At 35.8% G+C, this 21,058-nt stretch overlaps 1 protein-coding gene and 1 non-coding gene across 3 annotated transcripts in view; both read right to left on the bottom strand.

Moving 5' to 3' along the window:
• Positions 1-5,104: 5,104 nt before the first annotated feature.
• Positions 5,105-21,058, bottom strand: part of KPNA4 (karyopherin subunit alpha 4) — a 64,570-nt gene continuing 48,616 nt past the window's right edge. For both annotated transcript variants that reach the window (XM_028505138.1, XM_036017616.1), the window contains 6 exons: positions 19,770-19,898; positions 18,274-18,378; positions 15,427-15,498; positions 11,811-11,973; positions 9,194-9,288; positions 5,105-7,083 (listed from right to left, as the gene is read on the bottom strand). In XM_028505138.1, coding sequence (XP_028360939.1) covers positions 6,985-7,083; positions 9,194-9,288; positions 11,811-11,973; positions 15,427-15,498; positions 18,274-18,378; positions 19,770-19,898 — 663 coding nt within the window. In that variant the 3' untranslated portion in view covers positions 5,105-6,984. The remainder of the gene's footprint in view (positions 7,084-9,193; positions 9,289-11,810; positions 11,974-15,426; positions 15,499-18,273; positions 18,379-19,769; positions 19,899-21,058) is intronic.
• On the bottom strand, positions 19,215-19,560 carry LOC114491262. Its single transcript, XR_003684058.1, has one exon.

The following is a 21,058-nucleotide window of genomic DNA, read 5'->3' on the forward strand; positions in this document are numbered from 1 at the left end:
GGACTGAGCGCCAGCCAGCACACATGCCTGGCTTGTGGGCCAGGTCCCCAGCAGGGGGCGCACAAGAGGCAACCACACAAGGATGTTCCTCTCCCTCTTTCTCCCACCCTCTCTCTAAAAATAAAATCTTGAAAAAAAATTTTTTTGGTATAATTGCCATTTAGGCAGAAAAAATCTTGTGTAATTATGTAAATTAATAAACACTGGCTGCAACACCAATAACCAAAAGAAGCATTCTAATAATTTTATATTATAGACAGACTACAACAGCAATCACCTTCAAGGTTTGGAAACTTTGTAAAAACACCTACTACTAGGATGCACTTACTTCAATGAATATTTCAAAAATCAACATCAATAGGACTAAGTTACATCTGCCTAATAGTATATAAAATTGGTATTTGAAAAACACATCAGAACTCACTTCAGTATCTTATGGGCACCAGAATATCAAGTTAAAAAAAAAGGAAATAAAGAAATGAGCCTCCATCTGGCAAGGGATGAAGTGTCTTCCCTTCTTATAGAAAACATTCTAAACAATGGGGCAAATTAAAAACTTCTAAATTGAAGGAAGCCTTTTTAGAAATAGAGTAAGTTCATCTCAGAAACTGCATCATTATTGCAAACCTTTACTAAGTGCCTACAGAACTCAGGGTACATTCTTGGGGTTCATAGCACTTTGTTTATATGCTGACCTTGCCCTTTAGGAGCTTACAATCTCATGAAAAGATGGAGAAATGCAGATGTGACAGAGTAATGACTGAACAGACTCCACAGATCGAAAAGTTACCATAAATGTAAAACATACACTGCAAAATCAGCGGTAACGTGGATGGCAAGGGTAGCAGACAGTACTGGATATATCGAGCTCCCTGACGAAGACAAATACCTGGAATATTCAAGGGACAGAGTGAAGCCAAGAAAAATTCTACCTGCTGCCTCTTTCCTTACTCTGCCGCTGAAGAAAATTGCAGAACGAGGAATATGAGGATAGAAATGAACAGAGAAACAAACTTTTCAGTACTCTTGAGCACTTCTGATCACCAGACTGGAAAACCCAGGAACCTTAACAGCTGTCCTATAACCACCCTAAACAGGTCTGAAGAAAAAGGTAAAAACGTTTCTCTGCACTAATGGCATACTCACACAGGTGGGGCACCTTACAGACTGCACTGGGAACTACTAGATTTAAGGCAGAAAGTATAACTTTATGGAGGAAATATACTGTCAGGGACAAAGGGTTGGAAGTTGGAAATACCCATAACAGGTAATAGGAAACAGAAGTTTAATGTTAATGAGTTGAACAGGGGGACTACCCCTAAGAAATGAGAATATTGTAGGAGAGAGTAAGGTTATGTTGATTCCTGCCCAGCCCAATTAGCCAAAATATGGCAGAGGTTTTTTTTCTTTTTTAAAAGAGAAATAATCTCCTAAACCAAATCCAAGAGTTGGACACTGACACTGACAGTACCCAAAAACAGTAAAAATGATGGGGGAAAAGTGGCTCATGAGGCCCAGAAATCAGAGGAATGGAGGACCAGGATGCTGAATGAATTATCTGGATGACAGGGAACTGGAGATTCACGGCACCACAAAACAGCATGAAGATTTAAGCAGCTTACTGAGCCATTTTAAACAGCTATACGAAGAATAAAAACAGCTGAGGAAATTTTGAGTAAAGTTAGGGAGTAACAAGGAATACATCAGCTACACGAATCAGAGGTAAGATACAGTAGGTAAGAAAAGACAGGTCGTGCAGTATTTCCTTTTCTTCACACTCACCTGTCAACTCTATAAATAGTAGAGATTGAAATGGACATCCTGAACCAAATTTTTCACCCAAAGGGCCTGAATTTAAAAGAATATTCAAAATTAATGGAACTGCTAGGTTAAGTCTTAGGGAAAAAATGTTAATCTATCTCCTCTGTACATTGACATGTTAACTAATATGCGATGTGACACTATAGTCCAGTTATTTCTGATCACACCAGAATCCAGACTTTACAAATTTCCACCTTCCTTTAATTTAGGAATTCAGATTACAAGAATATCGGTGTGAACCTTGATTTTACTTAAAGGCATCTATGCGTAACTTTTTTATACTTCATTGATGTGCTGATTAAAAAGGTCACTTTCTCCTTTAAATGTTCAAAATATCAAATTGTTAGGCATGGATTTGCTAGTAGAGTGTTCGGAAATATTAGAACAATGTCTGGGCAAATCTTTCCCTCCTAATCATATTAAATTATTGGGTTAAAGAATTTTTGCGAATGAGTAAAGACGGTACAGAAACACACCAGATACAAACCTTCAAAATAGTCCATAATGGATTCTAATTAAATTTTTATGCTTATGAGGTAAATAATCCACTAAAACTGAGAAATTAACAATTGGTAACTACTTTTGATTCAAGCTAAGTTAGCCTGCTTATTTAAAGCTCACCTTCTTACTATCCATGATGGAAGATTTCAATTTTGAAAACTCAAAAGGAAATAAAATAAAATACAGGCATACCTCGTTTTATTGTGCTTAGCTTTATTGCACATTGCAGATGCTGCATTTGTTACAAATTAAAGGTAAGACCCTCCACCAGCAAAAAAATTGACTTACTGAAGGCTTAGAAAAGTTAGCATTTCCTAGCAATAAAATATTTTGAAACTAGGATATATACATTTTTTTAGACAGTGTTATTGTACACTTAACAGACTATAGTATAGTGTAAAACATATATGCACCAGGAAACAAAAAAAACTAGATTCACTTTGTTGTGGTGGTCTGGAGCCAAACCCTGCAATATCTCCGAGGTATGCCTGTAACAACAAAACTAGAACGACACATTTCTGCAACAATTAGTATAAGCCATTCCACAAAACACAGATAGGAAAAGCTGTGTAAACTTTTTTGCATTGGTTCACAAATTTAAGTGAATTTTTTGAACAGTAATTGGAAGCACAGCTTCCAATGGTATGGAAGGTGAGGATCTGGGTCTTACCTGACCCTCAGTATGTGACCTTGATAGTTAATTCATCTCTTGACAATTTATCATCTGAAAGGGTTAGTAAGGACCATTCATTCATGCTCTGAAATTCATGTACACCTATAGACCCCCTAAAATTGTATATGCATTTTGGGAGGTGGGAGCTCTTCTAATTTCCATTAGATTCTCACAGGTGACCTTGATCTAAAAATAAACTTGTAATTACCTGATCGCTTTGTAAATTGCTCCAGATCTAAATGTTATTCCCTTGTGGTAGGTAGAACTCAAGATGACTCACTTCCAAGCTTCCCTAGTGTACCTTACCTTTTTAATCCCCTTCCCTCAAGTGAAGAAGAATCTGTGAATATAACAGATATCGCCCTGTGATTAGTTTACAGCACAGGGCAAAGGAGAAGGGGTTTTGCAGGTGCAATTAAAGTACTAACCAGTTTGACTTTGAGACTTAATCAGGTGAGTCTTTTAGAAGGCTCCAGGCCTTCCCTAAAAGCAGATTCTCCTGCAGGTCTTGAAGAAGCAAGCTGCCATGAGTTCTAAAGCTGCAAGGAAATGAGTTCTGCCATAGAAGGATGGAAGAGGACACGAGCTTCACGTGAGGTTCTGGCTCTGGTTGAAACCCTGACTGTGGCCTTGAGTTCCTGAACACAGGAACTAGCTAAGCTGTACCTGGACCCACAGAAACAATAAATATGTTGTCTTAAACTGTAATTTGTTAGACAGCAACAGATACTACCTCACTCTTTAAAGCCAAAGCTTAGCTTAATTTCTCTTTTCTTGAGGGAACTGAGGCAATGGAGAATTCAAATAGGGTGTTCTGGAAATTACATTACTGTTACAATACCCAGTCACTTTACAAAGGAACAGGGTAAGCCTAAACTAGACGTGAAAAACTCTTCCAGACGTATTTTTAGTAGTCAACAGTTTCAACTATAGGAATGCTCTGGGTTTGGTTCAGAGTAACGTGGAAAACACTAAACCTACTGTGACACACAATAGAAAGGAAAAAATATCTTTAAAAAATATATTTTAGACCAGGGCTACTCATGTACCTGTAATACACTTATTTTCACAGCACTTGAGAAGGGCTCAATGCTCCAAAAAGGAAGTTTAAGACACGAGAAGCCAAGAACATTAAGCTTACCCAAGGCTTGTTATTTCATCCCACCCCCATCACAAATAATGCTCTATGTTAAAAATCAATCAGGTTCCTAGATCAGTGACTGTGGCGAATGGTTAACTGTGCTGAAACAATTTCAGATGAGGTAAAGTTCCTACAATTCTATTGGAACATCAATGTCTTGTATGAGACCATGGACAGAAATAAAATATTTAGACCACAGGCGGCAAACACAAGGCCCGAGGGCCAAATCCAGCCCCCCCACCTCGTTTTAACCGGCCTGGCACCTTGTTTCTGCCTGGTGGCAGCGCCAAACTCTCACTTAATTGTTAAGGAGTAGTTACATTTATCCAGTCCTAAAATTATATTCAGCCCTTTGAAGGCAACCCCAAGGCTGATGTGGCCCCTGGTGAAAATGAGTCTGACACCCGATTTAGACCATCAGGTAGCCCTTGTACTCAGAGATGTTAAAATCATCTACAACTAGTTTGTACATAAGGATAAGTATTCTATAAAATCATCTGGCCTACTATAACTTCATCAGCTTACTTTGAACCAAATTTTTGTTTACTAAAAGCCTTGAATTATGCAAAGTATTGTTATATTCACCTTGAGGTAACTTAAAACCTTCTATAAAACCCACACTTTGTATGCAATCTATCATTTGGAACTATATGTTGAAGTTATAGTAATACTTAAAATATAGCTCAAATTCTCTCTCTCAGCCCATTTTGCTGGAAGAATGAAGAAAGGCCAAAACCTTCATTTGGACAGGGAGAAAGCACAGCATAGTTGGTTGTCACCTGAACAAATTCAGTGGTTTAGAACAGTAATATATCTATATTGAAATTATAGAACTGAAAAAATATGTTCTGTTATGTTGGTTCTGGGTCAAAAGTTTAGAAAGACAAGCTAATAAAACCCACATAGTTACACTAACTTTGCATTAATATGTGTAAGAAATCCACACAGCACACACACACACACACACACCCCATGTAAAACATTGCTTAAGTTTAATGTTTATTTCCCCAAGACAGCCTAGCCTGCACTCTACTTGGATAAATTTTACAAGCTAGTTTTCTGCTGCTTCTAGTTTTAAACTTTAACCATGTTTCTGATGACAAGGAATGCTGCAAAAATACTCTAGTTCAACAAAGAGTTATGATCACAAAATAATTTTTATCCATTCTACAGTGTTTCAGATTTACCAGTTGATTTTTAAACACAAAGTATAGATAGATGCTAATGGTGGCTAATCTGGTATGTTTCTTATAGCAAACTGTTGTTCATGCAACACTTGTGCTCAAAGGGGAAGGCACAGGATTTCCTACAATGAGCCACCTTATAAAGAGTTCTTTTTGTACAAATTAATTTATGTCACATTTAATTTAGTGTGCATAACCTCAAAACTGAGGTATTATTCCAATTTATAAAAACCACTTGCATAACTTTTATGCAAGTTTTAAAAATACAAAGTTTTCTCCCTAAAGTGGCTCAAAATAGATTGTTCATGGCTGCCTACATCTAAGATAAAAAGATTCTAAAACAATTGAACAGATTAGGCATATTATTAAAGGTGTTCAAACCATTACTTGATTTGTACATCTATTCAAACCTCTTCATCAGTCTTTATTCAGCAGTACATATGCACCAAATTTCATTTTAGAAGTTTCCATATCATTTTCATAGAAAACAAAGTTTGAAAACAAGTAACATTTAAACACAGCACGGTATTCTACCACAACTGAAACTCTTTTCTTCTTCTTTACAGGACTCAACAAAATCTAAAAATGAACTATGTTGTAGATTTACCTCATGCAAAGATCTTTATGTTGTCTCTGAAAATGAAAAGGATGGCTTTTAAAAGCACATTTTACTGTTTATACTATTATGGCAACTTGTGTACTGCAACACAGTCTATTTTGAGGGAAATTTATGATTTTTTTCCATGCAAAAATCTACACAAATTAGTTTTGATGATATGGAAAACTTTTCATAGCATCAAACATTCATCTGGTGCAAATGCACAGGGAAACCTTCCTGAAAAGTTTTCTGACTTGAGAAGCAACTAAAAAGCCAAGTAGGTAAAGTAAATAAAAACTTAAAAAAAAAAAAAAGGGAGCGGGGTGGGAGAAGGGAAGGGGGAATAGAAAACACAGGCTGCAGAGTAAACCGATGTCTGCTGCTAAACCGGTCTTTGTTTTCATGTCCAGTGTACATTAACACTTATGATCTCATTTTGATGATTTACTAGGTTTGTTACCAGCCCCCTGAAGGCGAATCAAGCTTGCATGCATTCACATACAGCACCACAACCATACTCTCATACACAGTCACTCCAGGACTAGGAGTCTGCTTCGTGAGTGAAGAGCCCTAGATTTGAAAGATGAACCTGGCTCTCTCTCTTTGAGCCATTCATTCAACACTGTCCATTCACACACTGCTTCATAGCAAGGCCTGGGCTCATTTTCCTTTGACTTATATGGGCGTCCTATTCTCTTTTATGCTTACAAGGCTCGAAGATGACAGGTACTGCACTTTCCCCTCAATTGATATAGAGTAAGTCAATGTTCCTTCTCAGGCACTGAAGTTCTGTGACCTGTAGCCCTTTTTACTTTGATCAGCCTAAATAAGCACTCATGTAAAGTTTTCATTACATTTTGCCACTCATTCTCACTCGCACCCACTCGCCATCTTGACTTCATTTGGGCATTTTCTGTGATTCCAAATGAAATCTTCACATTTTCTTTCCCGATTTAATGCAGCAGCAGATCCCATGAGCCAAGCTTGATGGATCAAACCTTTTTATATATATGTGTATATATATGTATCTCAGTGCTGCATTGTACCTAACTTCCACAACATCTTTCTAAAACTGGAACCCTTCTGTTGGTACATTGGCAGATGAATTGAAACCAAATGTTCCACCTTGTATTGCCTCTGGAACAAGGCTAGCATCTTCATCAATCTATAGGGAAAAAGAAGAAAAATGAGGATTAGTTTTACAGTACACATAAACAGCATTATAGTAATGTTCCCATTTCCCCTAAAAAGGTGTGAGAGAAATAAGCATCAACTATCCTATCATCTCTTTAGAAAGCTGAAACATTTTGTAAAAACTTTTTCTTGAGGACAACAAAATGTGAAGAAACTTGAGAATATGCAAGACAAATATCTTTTCAAGTATGAAATAGAAGTAATAAAGATGATCATATACCTCAAACTGAGAAGATACTATAATTTCCCGTATATCTGGGCAAATACAAAATAGTTGATGACATAAAAAAATATGCCACCGCTTTTAGAATAAGTGTAATCTTGGTTAATTTTTAATAGCAGTTAGGCTTAAATAACAGCTAATAATGAATACATACTCTATATGCTTTATATCTAAAGATTCTTTTTTGAAGTTAACACACAATTATGAGCCTATAGTGAAGTTCCTATAAATGTGCATATCATCTTAATTATTTTCACAATGTAAGAGAATAATAAAGAACTGCATATTGAAGTATTAGAAATCATAAGGCCTTGTGTATAACTAATTGCAAATTAGGACTTTCAAAAATACAACTTTAAAAGACATGTAATAAAAGCTACCCTTAAAAGAGTATGTCTTTTCTGGATTTTATTTTTGATTTATTTAACTGGTATCATATTCTAAATGGGACTTGATCATCTAAAGGACCTGATATCTAAATAGTTTAATCATCTACAGTGTCCGGCAGAAGTAAGGCCTGCTTGAATGTGGTTGGTAGGGTAACAATATATAGTTTTAATTTGAACATTTCACCTAAAATGTTGTATGGTGTGCTTGAGTGATACTGTCGTTACAGAATTACATGCTTATGATTTTGTAATTAAAAAGTGGTGTTATTTGTGCCAGACCCTAGGTAAGTACATTGTACAATTTTCTTTTTCAATACAGACATGCATCAAATTAACAATGGGGACACATCCTGAGAAATGCATTGTTAGGTGATTTCACTGCTGTGCAAACATCATGAAGTGTACTAACACAAACCTAGATGGAGTAGCCTAATACTGTAATTGCATGTGCTATAATTTTCCCCCAATTTTTAAAAAAGAGTTTATTTATTTTTAGAGAGAGGAGAAGGGAGGGAGAAGGAGAGGAAAAGAAGCATCAATCAGTTGTCTCTTTCATGCCCCCAACTTCACTTGAGTAATGTAGTGGGGTACAACATTACAATGCCTGTGACATAACTAGGCAATATGAAGTTTTCCGCTTCGTCATTATAATCTTATGGGACCACTGTCGTATATATGGTCCATCACTGACCAAAATGTTGTTATGTGGCTCATGACTGGTACTGTCCTTGTCAGGTCAATGTTCTGACAATGTATGCTTAAAAAATGTTTGATAATATTCTACTCCTTTTTGATAATGTGGAAAAGTTTGTGCTATGAGTTATTTGTTAAAAAGTTGAGAACATCATTCAAGAAATTCACTGGTGGCTACACCTAATCATTATAATTTTCTAAGGAACAACTGCTTTAATCATTGACTTACTTTCCAAATAGGAAATACTAAAAATAAGTTAATACTTTAAATTCCATTACCATATACTAACAAATCTGAAGACTTCTATATACTACACCTTACATTATATGGAAATTTATCTTTTTTGATGATTTATTATTTTAGATTTATTTATCTTCATATTTAGTTTTGGTCACCACTAAAAATAACAGTGAGAATATAGTCAATAGTGGATTAACTAATTATCATCACAAAGGATTTGTCACAGGTCACACTTGTATCACTGTTTTGTTTATAAATACATTATGTTAGTAACAATATACAATATATAATTATAGACACATCAAATAAAAAATAAAGCCTAACTTCTCCAGTGTAAAAAAAATTCTTAACTTTCTTGCTCCAAGGGACTTTTAAATATTGAAATTATTATGTTTCTGAAATAAGTGACCTTACTGTCATTTACCTATTTTAATTCCACTCCCCTCAAAACATATGTGCATGTTCTAGCTTATATTATTTCATCCAGACTTATATTTATTAAGAAAACTAAAAAAACTATAAAGTTATCAAATACATCATCTGTAGAGAAGAACTGATCGATGATCTCATAGGCCAATTTGTAGATGTCTTCATTTTCATGATTTTGTAGTTGTTCGATTTTCTCCAGTCCTGCAAGAGATTTTGTGAAGTGAAACAAGGTAATATTTAAAAAGTAATGGCAAAAAGGGCACAATAATCTTGGGACCACATAATCCAATTACTGAATTGCAAATCTACAATGTTGGGGAATTTATTCTAAAGGTGAATCTTAAAAATCAGATCTGGTTTTGCCTTTTAGGAGTTGCAATTTTAAGGTCTCTGAAAAGTAATGAAATTTCCTTTTCACTTGTGTTCTTCCTTCCTCTACTCCTTAAGAGGTGAGTTGTTTTGGGCTCATTTCTCACTCTATACACACTCTCTTTATGGGACCCTTTTATTAAAAAATTGAGCTACTAATATAGGCTAAGACCTGTAAATCTAAAGTTTCATTTCTTTTCTGAGCTTCAGATGCATAAAATTTACATGTCCGCATGATAATTTCACCAGGATGTTTCATAGTTACCTGAAAGCTGAACTGTTTGGAGGGTTGGGCTGGGATGGGGGTAAAGGGCAGAAAACTGTACTTGAACAACAATTAAAAAAAATCAGTCATATGATATTATGTACAGCACGGTGACTGCAGTTAGTTACTAATCCTGTTTTGTGCATTTGGAAATTGTTAAGAATAAATCTTAAAATCTCTGTATAAAAAAGGCTGAACCATCTTAAACACAATTTGTTATTTGCCTTTATGCATTTAAACTGTTTGTTCTACTGTATTCTTACTTGATGGTAACAGCTTGAAGTCTGAGAGAAAGCCAAAGTTCCCCTTCCCTCAATACTCTACAATTAAATCTTAAAAGCCTCAAACTCCACCCATTTTTTAAAAGATTTTATTTATTTTTAGACAGATGGGAAGGGAAAGAGGGAGAGGAACATCAATGTGTGGTTGCCTCTTGTGTGCCCCCTTCTGGGGACCTGGTCTGAAATCCAGGCATGTGCCCTAAACTGGGAATAGAACCTGCAGCCCTTTGGTTTGCAGGTTGGCGCTCAAGCCACTGAGCCATGCCAGTCAGGGCTCTATCCACTTCTTGAACCTTGTGATGATCCCTTTGTCTCCATTATTACTGCCCTCATTAATTGTGGCCCAACTACTATATACTTTCCTAACCAGTTTTCTGTCTCTAGCAGGTCCCATTCCTCTGGTAAGCACGCTCCACCTAAACATACTAATGGCTTACCAAACAAAATCTTTCAATGGCTTGTCATACCCTATGTCAAAATCCATTGGGATTCTTGGACCTCACCTCCAATGGGGTAGGCAATGCTCAAGATCTATATTTTCATTTTAATACATAAAAATACATTTTTAATAATTAAAATGTTTTCCATGGGTAAAAATAGCAAAAGTAGTAAAATATTTTTAAACTATGTCTGTTTTTAATTTTCTGGTACTCACTTCCCAACTAATTCCCTAACACTATTCTCCACCTTCTGTTCCTAACTTGGTATTATACATGGTTTCTTTTTAAATTTTATTTGTCATTTTAGTAACTTTAAAAATACCATTTCTTAGTAATTTTCAAGCCTCTGGACTCCTCTACTAAGTTGAAGATATAGTTGTCCTACTCCTATCATTATGCTTCCCTTCATTTACTTCTCAACTTCTGTCAGAAATACCTTTAGTTTTATGTTTATTCAGGTCAACATTTACAATTTGTTTCACAGCCACATTCAAGACTTCCATGTTCTGTGTACTTGTTAATTCTAAGAGTTGAAAGCTAAGAGGTGTTGCTTATATTCCAGGTGGCTCGATACACAGCCATGTATCACAGCCGTGTTGCGGCACCATGACTTATACCAGTTATAGCAAGTGTAATGAGTCTCCAACAAGCACAATGAGTCCCGAGCAAGAGCTGAATGCTGAAATATTCTTTTCTTGTCAAAATGCAGTAAGGATTTGACCAGTTCTGAAGCTGACGAGTACCAAAGTATAACTGTATCTCCATCATGCTAAAAAGCTTGTAAGAGTACAGGGACCTGCTTACTGGCCCTCATCCTTTTGGCATTTTCTACCCCATATTCTGTGATTCAGCAATAATGAACTACTTACAATTTGCTGAATGCTATTTCTCACCTCAGACTTTGCTCATGGTGTTAATATCTGCCTGGAACACCATTCATCCCTTTTTACTTTATTAATCCTTATTCATCTCTCAAAATCCAGCTCAGGTGTGACTTCCTGCTTCTTCCAGGATGGATTACATATTTCATTTTGTTGTGCATTTCTATTAGGGTAATTAGCACATTAAATCAGTTCATATTTATCTGTATGACTAGACTACATGTCTCGAGGGCAGGAACTGTGTCTTGCTTACCACTGACTTCCAAGTATCTTAGCACAGTGCCTGTTCAATATATGGCAGCAATTCAGTTACCTAAGCATGTGCATGAAGCTGAGAAGGACTGTACACATAGAACATATATTTACTTTATTCTGTTACTTGATTATGTAAGACAAAAAAAATACAGAAGTGCTGTATTCATCAGAAAATAAAGGTAGTTACAAAATGAACATTAAAATATGTAGTAATAGCTTATAATAAACTTACCTCCACATTCTTCTATAAGATTGGCTATGGTTTCTGCCTCATCTTCAGCCATTTTTAATATATTACTTAACCCATCCAGTACTACCTGTACAACTTGTGCATCTTTTACAGTCAGCAAGTTGCAAAAAGGTGGAATAACATTTTGTTGAATTAGGTAGGCCACCTGAAGAATAAAAACACCATAATATAATAAATGTAGGTGAACTCTGTGTACTTATCTCACTGGAATATTTTGACTTTCAAATTCTAAGTGTGAAAACATGGCTTCATCTCTTGCATGTTAAGTTAGACTACATTAATCTAACTTCCTTTTCATGTACTATGTTTATTTTCCTTGAACTTCGAAAAAGTTAAAACTTCTAGCCAAGATGGAGGTGTAGGCAGATACATTTTGTCTCCTTACACAAAAGAGGAGCAATAAACTTAAAAACAAAAAACAACCAGAACTGCCAGAAAATGGAACTGTAGGGAACTCTGACAACCAAGGAATTAAAGAAGAAACATTCATTCAGGCTGATAGGAGGGTGGCAAGGTGGCGGCTGGAAGACCTGCTGGTCCCACATTTGTGTGCAGATAAACCAGGAGGAACTATTGGAAAGTGAGACAGACCACGCCATCCAGGGTTCCAGCATGCAGAAATAAAGCCTCAAACTTCTGATTGTAAAAACCTGTGGGAATTATGGTGGTGAGAGAAACTCCTGGCCTCACAGGAGAGTTTGTTGGGGAGACCCACAGGGTCCTAAAACATACTCAAGCCCATCACCAAGGAATCAGCATCAGAAAGGCCCAATTTGCTTGTATGTAGTGGAGGAAGTAACTGAAAGCCAGCCAGAGCCAAGCGACATTATTCCCTCTCAGACCCCTCCCCATATACAGTGCAACAGCATAGCAATGTGCGTTACCTCACCCTGGTGAAGACCTAAGTCTCAGTCCCTTACTAGGTAACAGGCACACCGAGACAAAAAACATGGCCCAAATGAAAGAACATATCAAAGCTCCAAAACCAGAATTAAGTGATAAAGAGATAGCCAACCTATCAGATGCAGAGTTCAAAACACTGGTAATCAGGATGCTCACAGAAATGGTTGAGTATGGTCTCAAAATAAAGGTAAAGTGAAGACTATGCAAAGTAAAAGAGATAAAAATATACAGGGAACTAACAGTGACTGGAAGGAAACCGGGACTCCAATCAATGATTTGGAGCAGAAGGAAGAACATTCAACCAGAACAGAATGAAAAAACAAGAATTCAGCCCTGGATGGTGTGGCTCAGTGGACTGAGTACTGGCCTGCAAACTGAAAGGTCACCAGTTCAATCCCCGGTCAGGGCACATGCCTGGGAGGTAGGCTGGGGCCCCAGTTGGGGGTGTGCAAGAGGCAACTACACGCTGATGTTTCTTTCCCTCTCATTCTCCCTCCTTTCCTCTCTCTCTAAAGGGAAATAAATAACATCTTTTTTAAAAAGATGTTATTTATTTATTTTTAGAGAGGGAAGGGGGGGGAGAGAGAGAGGGAGGGAGAGGGAGAGGAGGATCAATGTGCAGTTGCTGGGGGTCATGGCCTGCAACCCAGGCATGTGCCCTGACTGGGAATTGAAGCTATGATGCTTTGGTTCGCAGTCCGTGCTCAATCCACTGAGCTACGCCAACCAGGGCATAAATAACATCTTTAAAAAAATAAAAAAAAAAATGAAGAGAGGCTGAAGAACCTACAGGAAAACTTTAAACATTCCAACATCTGAATCATAGGGGTGCCAGAAGGAGAACAGGAAGAGCAAGAAACTGAAAAATTTCAAAAAATAATGGAGAACTTTCCCAATCTGGCAAAGGAAACAGACTTTCAGGAAGTCCAGGAAGCTCAGAGTCCCAAAGAAGTTGGATCCAAGGAAGAACACACCAAGGCACATCAGAATTAAATTACCTAAGATTAAAGATAGGAGAGAATCCTAAAAGCAAGAGAAAAAGGAGAGTTGCCTACAAAGGAGTTCCCATAGGACTATCAGCTGATTTCTCAAAAGAAATTCAGGTAAGAAGGGACTGGAAAGAAGTGTTCCAAGTCATGAAAGGCAAGGACCTACATCCAAGATTATTCTATCCAGCAAAGCTATCATTTAGAATGGAAAGGCAGATAAAGTGCTTCTCAGATAAGGTCAAGTTAAAGGAGTTCATCATCGCCAAGCCCTTATCATATGAAATGTTAAAGGGATTTATCTAAGAAGATGATCAAAACTATGAATGGTAAAATGATAACAAACTCCCAACTATCAACAAATGAACCTAAACCAAAAACATAAACAAAGAAAAAGCAAACAACTAGAACAGAAATAGAATCACAGAAACTGGAGATCACATGGAGGGTTATCAGTGGAGAGGGGAGAATGGGAGAAAAGATAGAGAATAAAAAGCATAAATAGTAGGTACAAAATAAGACAGGGGGAGGTTAAGAGTAGTATAGGAAATGGGGAAACCAAAGAACTTATATGCACGACCCATGGGTATGAACTAAGGTGGAGGGGAGAGAGTGCTGGTGGGAGGGGAATAAAAAGAAGAAAAAAAAGGGATAACTGTAATAGCATAATCAATAAAATATATTAAAAAATTAAGTGAAAGTGAATGAATCACTCAATTTCACATGAAACAATTCTTTGCCATATGGAATGCTTTCAAAGATCCTTTCCCCTTTAGGATTAAGAAATTATAACAGCAGTTAAAAGGCTGGATATTTTTTTAAAAAAACTACTAACTGTTTAATGTGAGAGTATCCATGGATTCTTTAGTATTATTACGTTTGGCATTCTCATATACCTGGCCATCTTCAATTCACTATTCTATTGCTCCTGTAATATTTTCATAATATTTTCCTATCATTTTCATAGTTATTATTTCCCTGTACATTTATATTGTGCTCAGTATTCCTATTTAAGTGGATTCACTGCTTACCACCAGTCTACAGTTTATTTGTGATAATTATCAGTTTACTGTTCATCAGCTCCAAATTCACTCTTTGTAACTATCTGTGAAACATATCTTTCTTGGACCTTTAAAACCCATTTTATTTTGCCAGTAGGTACAATGTTAAGCTCTATCACCTGCATACTTTGCAAGTGAGTGCCTTTCTAAATTTTATGCCCTGGCACCTCTCAGTTCTCTAATTTGTATTCCCAGCCTTTTGGTTCAGTTTAATGCTTACCAAGTGGCTGGTAAATATTTGTTCATTTATTAGGAAAATATGAGAGGCAATTTCATTCTGTCCAATTAACCCAAAAAGTCCTTTTTTAAAAATTAATACTGTTATAAAGCAAAAAAGCAAAAGCAAAACCAAAAAAGCCTGCCAAACAAAGAACCCCCCGCCCCCCAAAAAAACCCCAACCCTGACTTAAGCCCTCAATCTTACCATGCATTAGAAAATTCTTGTAGATCAAGAAGCTGGGAAGGGAACACTTCTCATCTATGAAATACTGCTAAAGGAAGTCAAGGTGACACTTTCATATTAAAAAAAATCATAGATTGTCTGTTTTCTTACTATTATTTTCAATTATGATTTACCAAAATCTAAAACTTAAATGATCTGTACTGTTATTTTATCAGTTTTGAGAAATAAGAAAGAACTGAACTTACCTGATCTTTCCTCCCACTAATTGTTAAGTTACTTATGGCCCAAGCAGCTTCTTTCTGAGTGCCAAAATCCCCCTGCAACAGCAAAGCAAAGGGTATAAACTGCAATATCAAGTAAACTGGAAAGATGGTTTTTGAACACAGGGTTACTGCTAGCCTTTCTATAGGCACATATAATTTTTACTTATTAAGAGAACCCTTTGCCCCTGGCTGGTGTGGCTCATTGGGTTGAATTCCATCCTATGAACGAAATGTCACTGGTTGAATTTTCCCAGTGAAGGCACATGCCTGAGTTGCAGGCCAGGTCCCTGGTTGGGGGTGTGTAAGAGGCAACCGATCGATGTTTCTGTTGCACATCGATATCTGTCTCCCTTTCATTCTCCCTCCTTTTCCCTCTTTAAAAATAAATTAAATAAATAAAAATTAAAAAGCAGTACAAGAAGAATACATGGTAGGGTGGGAACAGGCATGTGGATAAGCATCTGCTTATATTTAAAGAGGAAACAATGGAAGAACAAATCAAAAACTAATTTAAAAATGAAGTAGTCATGCCCTGGCCAGTGTGGCTGAGTTGGTTGGAGCATTGTCCCATAAACTGAAGGGTTGTGGGTTCGATTCCCAGTTACAGCACATGGTTAGGTTGTGGGTTCTGTTGCCGGATGGTTGTATACGAGAGGCAACAAATTGGTGTTTCTCTCTCACATCAATGCTTTTCTCCCTCTCTTCCCCTTTTTCTTAAAAAAAAAAAAAAAAAAGATAAAATATCAAAATCAATAAGCATGTCCTCAGGTGGAGATAAAAAAAAATGGAGTAGTCATGTCACTATTGGCTGTATGGTCTTGTTATTTTGATAGATTTTATATTATATTTCTCAATACATGCTCAATTTTCTTCAGGAAGATTTCCAGCGTAAGAGAAATGAAAATATAAAGTCCAAGAAGTAAAAATAAAATCACTGTTATCTTATACCCAGTAATATCCAATAGCTTCCTTTCACTCATGATTTATTTTTCATGAATTCTCATATTCACATTAAAATATACTTTTCCACTTTCTAGAAAAATACACCATCACCTATTTTATTCACTCAGGCCTAGAAACAATGACAGCTTTATAGCAATGATCATTCTTAGTACCTGAACTATATCCTTAAATACCATTTGCTACAAAAAGGAGCCAGGACACCTTGTAGAAATAGTTCATTTAAGGTCTAGGTCAGAAAATATACAAGGTAAGTCTCAGAATCATGTCATATCCAAAATGAAGGAAGCTCTCACAAACTACAAGGTGATACAAAATAAAAAAAAACCCACGGACACCAAATTTAAGAGCTTCCTATTAGTCGGGGAACAACCTGGGCATCAGAGAGAACTATAATGGACCAAAACTTACAAAACATGTATGTATCTATATCATCTATATCTATCTATCTATATCTATTTATATATATCCATAATTTCATAACAACACTAGAAATTCCACCTTCGTCTCCTTTTGAGGTTGTTAGAAAACCATGTCATTCTGAAAACTGAGTAATGAGCAAAAATCATTTACCTTGCCATTGCTATATAAAATGTTCCCGTGTAAAATAATAGCTGATAAGCAAAAGCTCTTTACTGATGAATAATGGCTAATACACTGAATACTGATGAATAATGGCACCACATAAAGAATGACAAAATTACAAAGTCAGCATTTTGCAGTTCCTAGTAAAATAAGGGATCCAGGCAATGATCATTGATAAATGCCTAAAAACCATTATATGAAGGACTGATGTCTAGTTTTATAATAATCAGCTGGTATCGGCTAAAAACACCCGTGCTCACTCATTAATCTTAGTATCATCAGAAGTATGACAAATAGAACTTGTCTCCTGATGTGAATCACTAGGAAGTACAGAGTAGTACATAAGCATTCTTGCCTAACAAACTAAGCCTAATCTACCAGTTTATATGAAAGTAGCTTCTACTACCAGTTTATAAAAAACAGAGAGAAAAATAAGTTAGAAATATTTTTCTCTTTAATTATAGCTCCAAGTTCAGGAAAAAAAACAACAAAAAACCCCCAAAAAACTCCATGCTGTGATTATGACATTTTATTATTTTATCCTCACCCACGAACATTTTTTTCATTGCTTTTTTTAGAGAGAGAGGGTGAGGGTGAGTGAGAAACACTGATTAGTTGCCTTGCATAAGCGCCCAGATGGGGATCATGGGAGCCCAGATGAAGGATCAGGGCAGCAATATAGACATGTGCCCTGAACTGAAATTGAATCCGTAACCCTTTGGCTAGGACCAAGATCCAACCAAATGAACCACACCAGCCACGGCGATTATGAGACATTTTAAAATGTCTCTTTCCCAAACATTAATATAAACATGATACAGCATATGATTAAATACCATACTTACTTGCAGTTTAATCTTGGGTAATTTATTTATCTATACAACAGTTTCCTCATATGTCAAATGGGAATAATTCTTAACCTCACAGAGCTACAGTATTAAATGAAGCTCATAGAGCTACAGTATTAAATGAAGTAATATATTTAAAGTGTTCAGCACAATGCCTAAGCATGTATAATCAGTAGTAATAATATGAATGTTTAATAAATCCCAGGGTAATAATATTTTTAATAAAAGAATGATACAGAAGGGCCAAGGGTTCCTAAAAAGAAATGTTTCTTGTATATAAAAACTGGGTTTGAAAGTTTTAATATTAATACCACTTTGGTGTAGCATTTCTGTCAACTGTATAGGTTTTAATTAAATAAGAAGTATATATTCACATAATTTATTAAATTTAAATCCCTTTACTTTTACTCAGATATATAAAAGATGATTTTCTTACCTTATCCAAAAGGTGTATTATCATTGGGACAAGATTGGCATCAATTACTGCCTGAACCTGCTGCTGATTTCCTGCAGTGATGTTAGAGAGGAACCACACTGCTTCCTGTAGAACAAGACTCCTTCAATATTTCTCATTAAAAAAATAAAATTTGCACCTGAACTAAGACAAAACATGTTTACTACAATGTCCAAATGACTTTATTATGGAGTGAGTGCCATAATAAAAATTTTAGGAATCTCAACTCCTCTATCCCTTTTCATATTTTCTGTGGACAAATTGCTAATTGTTCCAATCCAAGTCATAATGAACTAATCCTTATAGAGAACTCTTGAAAACAATTCCGTAAATGCAAAGACTCAAAAGAAAATTGGATGAACAAATAACTAAGGAATCTAAGGCTGTAACACAAATACAAGTCCTAAAACTATTGTAAACAAGATTCAGCATCCCCTTCATATAATGTGCTTTACTCTCTATTCTGATTGAGTCCTAGCCAAAGTAGATAAATCTCAATTATCCATAGTAATTGAGACATGAAAAAATGAAATAGTGGTTTATATTAGTATACTTATTTGTAAATAGTCATTTACTGCACCAAGCCTCTCAAAAACTAAAGTAGCAGCAGACGTTTGATTCCTTTACTGGTCTACCTTAATGATCTTTTCATGCTTCCTTTATACCACAGCACAAGGTTACTGTAGCCAAGACTAAAAGTTTTTTTCTTTTTTGCAAGTTTCATAAATGCACACTGAAACCATAATTAGCATGAAACAAGGCAAAATATCCACTCAACATTCTATGCAGGACATTACTCTAATTTATCAAACTTAACAGATTTATCAATTTACTAAAGGAAAACATTTTCTCTATTTTAAGAAACTAGTAAACAAGTTTTACTCTAAAAACTATTAGTATTAGCTAGTGTGCAGTAGGCTCTTTTGGATCAGATCACAGGACCATGTTTAATGAACCTGTTAAAGATTTTAGGGTGCTAGGCTACTTAGGTGAGCTGTTCTTGGGTTATAATCATTGGCAATGTTGTAATCAATAACCCATGTATGTCTACAACAGCCTCAGATGCACTCCAATATCAGCATCACCAATCAGTGCCCCCTTTCCATAGCCTCCACAAGCACACACACACACACACACACACGCATGCACACACACACTCTATTAACTATCTATAAAATATTAAACCTAGATTAATTACTTAACTTAGATATGAAAAATTTCTAATCATATAACACTCAGCACCCAATTATCTTTATTTCATCATTTCCAAGAGAGCCAATTTTGCAATTTGTTATTTATCTATTCATGGAAAATCATGCTAATCCATGTTATGAAGAGTAAAATATTTTATATTCTCCTGATGTCTAAATGACAGTTTATATTAATAATATTATAGATAGTTCTGAGTTCTTGACTTTACAAATGAAAACTACTGACATTTTCTATGTCTTTATTAAATAGTATTTAAAAATACTTACTTTATTAATTTTCTCTTTGGGATGTGTCAGAAGTGCTGGGAAATGTGACAGAGCATCGCAGTTCAAAACTACTTGTGTTTGTTCATCAGTTCCAGTGACAATGTTGCCCACAGCTCGAAGAGCAGCAGTCTGAAACATAAAAAGCTTTAATGAAAATGGTGTTCTATATGAAATATTCCTTCTTATCAGAGATGTATGTTATGAAAGACAGATTCATTCATTCATTTGTTCATTCATTCATTCATGCCAACCTAATTCTTTTTGAACAAGCTGTGTTAGACACTGACTTAGAAACAGGTGAGTGAATAGGAAGTGAACAGGACACAAACCCCAGCTCTTATGAAGCTTATATTACTGTAGCAGTCAGTCAATAAATAAATAAATAAGAAGGATAATTTTAGATAGTAAGTAGGGCCATAAAAGAAGGCAGTACCATATATTTGGACCATAAAACACACCCAAGTTTTAGAGGAAAATAGGAAAAAAATTTTTGAAGCAAAAAAAATGTGGTAAAATGTTTAATAACACAACATTTCATCAATGTAAATATAAGCAAAACTCAATAGCAGCATTAACAACCATTATTCCTCCCAAATTTGGGGTGTGTGCATCTTATAGTCCAAAAATTATGGTACTTTAAATGATTTTAGAGAGAGGAAGGAAGAGAAGGAGGAAAAAACACATCAATTTGTTGTCCCACTTATTTATGCATTCAGTGGTTGCTTCTTGTATGTGTCCTGACCAAGGACTGAACCCACAACCTTGGTGTATCAGGACAATGCTCTAAGCAACTAAGCTACCTGGCCAGGGAAAGGCAATAATACCTTAAATTTTAGGTTTAGTGTCTCAGTAAGTTCACAAAACCATAGTGCCTTTTGGGAGGAAAGCAGGAATCTGCTTAATATATGAGATTTCATTATTCATATGAATTTAAATTATCAATTATTTTCTTTAGTTATAGTAGTTAAAGATTTTTGGGGGGCTAGTTTTTCCTTCTACAATATAAACCACACAGGGTTTTTTAAAAATGAAGATATAATTTACATAACAAAATTCATCCTTTCAAAGTGTACAATTTAGTTGTTCTTAGTATATTTAAAGTTGTGCAACCATAACTAGTATTTAATTCTAGAACATTTTCTTCACCCCAGAGGAGGATATCTGGATCCATAAGCAGTAATTCCCACTGCCTTCACTCCCAGGTTGCTGGCACACACACTATGCCTGTTCTGGTGGATTCTGGACATTTCATGTAACTGGAACAAAACAGCAGATGATCTTCTGATTTG

Source organism: Phyllostomus discolor, chromosome 2 (genome assembly GCF_004126475.2).
Source record: "Phyllostomus discolor isolate MPI-MPIP mPhyDis1 chromosome 2, mPhyDis1.pri.v3, whole genome shotgun sequence".
Taxonomy (NCBI): Eukaryota; Metazoa; Chordata; class Mammalia; order Chiroptera; family Phyllostomidae; genus Phyllostomus; species Phyllostomus discolor.